The sequence below is a fragment of the Juglans microcarpa x Juglans regia genome, chromosome 2S, assembly GCF_004785595.1.
Source record: "Juglans microcarpa x Juglans regia isolate MS1-56 chromosome 2S, Jm3101_v1.0, whole genome shotgun sequence".
NCBI lineage: Eukaryota > Viridiplantae > Streptophyta > Magnoliopsida > Fagales > Juglandaceae > Juglans > Juglans microcarpa x Juglans regia.
Genome location: NC_054597.1, coordinates 30487455 through 30492906, shown reverse-complemented (window position 1 = coordinate 30492906; position 5452 = coordinate 30487455). Strand labels below are relative to the sequence as shown.

The window sequence follows — 5452 nt, the reverse complement described above, 5'->3', positions numbered from 1 at the left end:
CATAATATTTATTTTTATATCATTTAATAATTATCATGTGTATTTTTAGAGTTTAATCCAAAATCAAGTTTTACTTATGTTGATGAGGAGTAACTCAAGGCTTATGGTTTGCATGATGGTATGTTTTTCATTTTCACTCTTCCTTTAGAGAAACTAAACCACTTTGTGTTGACTTGGATTATTTGATGTGCTATTTATTGATTTGGTGTTAGACTTTTTCATAATGGCAGATATAGAGGAAGAGATGGGAAGCTGCTGTTATTTGATTGTTGGATGCTCCTCAATCTTTTATTAGTTAATGTTCATATTTTTGTAATTTAGATAGTTTTTGTAATAGATGGCTTATGTACATTTTTTTTATTAGTTTTTGTAATAGATGGCTTGGAAGAATAAATATTCTAGTTCTTTTGGTTTATTTTTTAGAAGAATTAATATTCTAGTTCTTTTGGTTTTTTTTTTTTTTTTTTTTTTTTTTTGTTCATCTGGTTTATGTCAATATTTTTTTGATGTCTTTTGAGATCTTAGTGAACCTATTTTGTATGCTATATTCCGTCCATTAAGCTGTGTAACTTAACACAGGTTACCAACATTGATGAGTTTAGAGAAAAAAAAAAACCGACCCGACCCGACCCAACTCGCATAGTACTGGGTCAGGTTGGACTGTGGTGGCACGCAAACAGTATCGGGTCGGGTCGGGTCAGACCGGGCCGGGCCGGGCCGAAACCCGGTTGGATGGCATCGGGTTGCAGCCCTAGTCAGCATATGAGAAAAGAGGCCAAAAACAGCAGATACGATGGAATGCCAAATAAATGTATTATAATACATAAATATGGCTCATACAGGTGCCAAACAGCCAAAACAATATCAAATACAAGAGAGAGCCAATTGGGTATCCACAGAATTATGACAATGTAATGTGTACATGACACCCCAAATTTGTTCCTTACAATTAATTCCCTCCGTTTTTCTTGTTCCTGCTCTCTTGCTGTTACTCGAGATTTAAATCTTATGAAGAGGCCCCCTCAAGTGCCAACTTTGAGGTTAGCCAAGCACAGACTTCATCCATCTCTACAGGTATTGTGTAGTGGCCAAGCCTGCATATTGAAACACAAAAATCTTGTAACATTGATCTGGATTTATCAAAATTATCAATTGCTTTGATGGTAATTTATAAGGAAAATGATCTCCACACAACATTTTGTACAACACATTGTACAACAATGTGTTAAATGAGGGGTATTTTTGTAAAACATCTTATAAAAGTAACATAATTTTACAAAAATACCCCCCTTTTATAACATTGTTGTACAATGTGTTGTATAATTTGTTGTGTGTATATCATTACTCAATTTATAACTGCATACCCATTATAGCTTTTGAACGTCACATCCTGAAATCCACATGAACTCAAGGACTCTGAGGATTTCTCGCCAAATTTATAAGGAACCACATCATCACCTGAAACAATTCATAGCTGTATCATTTCAGTAGTTGCTACAGCTTCACCATTAAAGCCATAATGCCAGTGCATAGACAGCCTTGTTTGGATGTTGAGATGAGATGAGAAATCTGTGAATAGTAATGAAATGGTATGTGAATAGTAATGAAATAGTTTGAGTTAAGATGCTTTATGGAGTTTTTGTTTTGGAATTAAATATTATAAAAAAATTTAATAAAAATATTATAAAGTGAAAATATTATTTTTGTTTTGGAATTTGAAAAAGTTTAATTGTTTTTTGTGTTTTCTTTGGAAGTTTGAGAAAGTTGTAATGATTAGGTAATGATTAGATGAAAAAGTTGAAAAATTGAAATTGAAAAATGTTTGTGTTTGAGTGGTGTTTGGATACTGAGATGAAATGAGATGAGATGAGTTGAAACCATCTCAACATCCGAACGGGGCCTAAGGAAAATCATTCAGCAATGAAAAGGCTGGAGCCATCGCACTTTGGTTATGAATAGCAAGATTATAAATACCTTTCCCATGACAGAGCAAAATAGGCAAGGACACAGCACGCCTTGCAGCTTCATTCACCCCCTCCAACTTGTTAGCCAAGGTCCTGGAAAGAATATAACTCATAACCATAGGTTTCAAACTTGCAAAAAAGAAACAGTGCATAGTTGAGATGAGTAAGGCAGATTGATAGGATGCAAACTTTGAACATGGAAGCCAGCCACTTAGTCCGACAACTGCATTTAATTTGGCACGGTATGGATTGCCATTCCCATATTTTCCCTGTGTAAAGCAGGTTGCAGAATATAGTGCAGTAGCTGCACCCATACTGAAGCCTCCAACGCCAAGTTTAACTTAGAAAATAAGTGCAGAGCTCCATCAAACTTACAAGATGAAAACAGGTTGCACTTCAAATTTTTTTTTTTTATAAGAAACTAGGATTTATTAAATTAAAATCTTAAATAGGCTGCACTTCACATAATTATAAAAATAAATTAATCCTCTTCCTCTCTCATATAGGTTAATCCCTAAAAAAAATATTCACAACACAAAATGCAGTCATTGCCGTACTTGATATCACAAACGGGAAATTAGCATTGATAAAGGACAAGCAACTTCACAAAGTTCTTTTTAAGTCTCTCAAACAAAATGTGATCCTTTCAACTCAAATATGAAGCAAGATGAAATTCCATATAAAAAAGTTCTTTGCAACAAGTAAAAATTCGTATCCATAGGATTTCGAGGTAACCTCTTAGCGTATTATGCAACTCAAAAAATGATAACTTGGTAAAACAAAATGCTCGAACATATATAATGCACAAAACAATGCTTGCTAGCAGGCATGAACGAAGTGCAATGTGACTCTGAAAGAGACAAACCTTAAAGGTATATTAGAAACACTTTAAACAAGCCAATCAAGGCTAGGCTAATCAACATAAATAAATGAAGATATAAGCAAAAGTTAAAAGGACACGATATTTGCATGGTGTCTAGCAAAGACTTTTCTCTTCAATAATATGAAACCTTTCTGAGAAGCTCACATAAAAGGACCCATACAAGATATAATAATCGAAGGTAGAGCCAGTTTAAAAGTTCTGTCAAGACCAGCATCGTTTAAGCTGGAGCATAACAAGGGGAAAAGACCACATCTTGAAACTGATAAGAGCTTTGAAACAAACACGCATACAGGATAAAATAAAAATAGTGAGAGTTAGACTGCATGTTGCAAGATTCTATTGCTCAAGAATTTCAGCAATCGATGGAGTGTTAGTACTTCAATGTTTTAATACTCATGAAATCTTTTCAACCAGTAAACATATTGCCTACGAAGCCCCAAAAGAAACCTACTGTCAGCGGGCTCTGTTGACAACAAATTTGCAACATGTGCTGCTGAAGCATCCAAACCCTCTAAATCATGAGGAGCATCTTCTGATAGGTCACCCACATCAAACCCTGATTTACATCATGGTAGCAAGTCAGACTGATATTACAAGCAGCGAGACCCAAGTTTACAACAAAGAGCACTTTCACGTCCTTCACAACAAATTCAACCTCTAGATATTTTTCCCCCGTCTATTTAATACATCCTTTGTACAGCCTCAAGATATTACAAAAAAGCAGGTATTATGAAGACATTTAAATGAACAAATCTCGAAGCAATTCAACTCACAAGCAGTGGAAGGCAAGCCACCAAAAACAGTAATTGGCTGGGTAGGAGCAGTTGGGCATATCCATTTGATCTGCATATTGTAACTGATATATTACATGAAAGTTTAGCGAAACAAAATTCAATCCAGTCACTGGAATGTAAAATTAAGAGTTGCAAGTGTTCCTTTTTTAATATAAGTGATAAGTTACAAGTGTTCCAATATAAATAAAATTACTTCTCCTTACGTTTGGAAGAGGAAGGGTCTCCAATAGCTGGGACCAGCTGCCAAAAGAAGGAAAGAAAAAACACAAGAAAATTAGACCACATTTGAACCAGAAATGGGAATTCTATAAAATGTGCACAGATGCAAACTGTGGGAAAGAAATGCTCAAAACTCGACATTCATTCTCCTTTTACCCAACCAACCAGGAGGAAACTAGAAACAAACACTGCAAAAGCTAATGAGATGGAGTATGCCAATACTCCATCAACTACACAAAGAAATAGGAAATATAATATTACCTTGAGCCATTATCACCAAGGCCATGTAGCCAAACTACAGTGGCTTGGTGTTTACCTTTAGGCCTCACCACATAGGTCCTTCCAAACTCAACTATCCTCCGAGCAGTTCGACCACCTAAAGTTGAATTGCAATAAAACTTGATGGAAAGGGATGAGAAAAAAAAAAAAAGAACCAGAAACTTTAGAACCACCCCCGCCCCCCAAATAAATTATAAATAATAATAATAATAATAAATAAATAAAGAGAAGAGGGGGAAAAAAAAAAAAAACAGACAAAAGAAAAAAAAAAAGAAACGCCATTTATAAGACAAGGAAAACCCATATATTCAGCCAAAATAACCTATATGAGTGTAACAGAGTAGCACGAAATACCAACATCATCTCTATCAATTCGAAGAAATAAGAGCACGGGAACTAAACTAACCAGAACCCACTGAAGGGCCAGTAGAGCTCATCTTAGCCCCGCAGACAATTGCACAAACCAAGCTGCTATAGTAATTGAAAAGAGAACAGATCCTGCGTAACAGAAACGCAAAAGGTTTTCATTTTCTATCAAAACCCAATGGTGTAGACTAATAGAAAGGTCACGAACTCCAAAATAAGTAGAGGACAAGTACCCAGAGTCAGAAAAAGAAAATAACTTCACAAAATAAGGAGAAGAAATATTCCTTACCACTACTCCTTACCACTACTCACACAATTCAACGTTAAAAAAAAATTCAATATAAACAAAATCGCTCGATAAACAAAACTTCAACCCCAAGTCTGCCAGTAAGGCAATAGAGACAGAAATGAAGGAATTGAGAAGGAATTACTGATAGGTTCTTAAAGATCAAACAACTAACACCAACCTTGATCGCTGTGCAGGCCAGGCTCCGACGCAACACAAACTCACTCTCTCTCTCTCTCTCTCTCTCTCTCTCTGTATTTGTTCTCAAACTTCCGTTGGTATCTTCGTTGGAGTGTGTTTTGTCGTTTCGTACTTGCCCGTCTAACGTATACTTGCTATACGCACGGACCGACCGTGATTGCCAACAGGAAAAATCAAGTGCGAGAGGATTCTCATCCGTTTCTTTTAAAACATATTTCTTTTCTAAATTTTAAGGGCATTGATATTGGATTAATTAAATATATTTTTTATCTTTAAATTTAGTAAATATCATTTATATTTACTACATATTAAATTAGTTAAATTATTTGTATCTAAAATATAAATTACAGTAAATCTATTTTTTTTTCAAATATAAAAAGAACTATAATAAATTTAAAAGTATTTTTTGAGATTATTATATTATAGATATGAGATTTTTATTCATATGAAATTTTACCAT

General features: G+C 34.7%; 1 protein-coding gene across 4 annotated transcripts; it reads right to left on the bottom strand.

The window, feature by feature from the left end:
* Positions 1-797: 797 nt before the first annotated feature.
* On the bottom strand, positions 798-5171 carry LOC121252384 (acyl-protein thioesterase 2-like). 4 transcript variants are annotated; one of them, XM_041151986.1, is made up of 10 exons: positions 4973-5167; positions 4546-4637; positions 4122-4236; positions 3845-3881; positions 3621-3690; positions 3299-3403; positions 2154-2304; positions 1975-2057; positions 1365-1458; positions 798-1094 (listed from the first exon to the last, which is right to left on the bottom strand). In XM_041151986.1, exons 2-10 carry the CDS (start codon positions 4574-4576, stop codon positions 1007-1009), a joined length of 774 nt encoding a protein of 257 aa, XP_041007920.1. In that variant the 5' UTR covers positions 4577-4637; positions 4973-5167; the 3' UTR covers positions 798-1006. The 4 variants fall into 4 exon arrangements, with proteins under 4 accessions (XP_041007920.1, XP_041007922.1, XP_041007921.1 ...); XM_041151988.1 differs by lacking the exon at positions 3299-3403 and having other exon boundaries at positions 4973-5171; XM_041151987.1 differs by lacking the exon at positions 4122-4236 and having other exon boundaries at positions 3621-3703; positions 4973-5171.
* Positions 5172-5452: the final 281 nt, after the last annotated feature.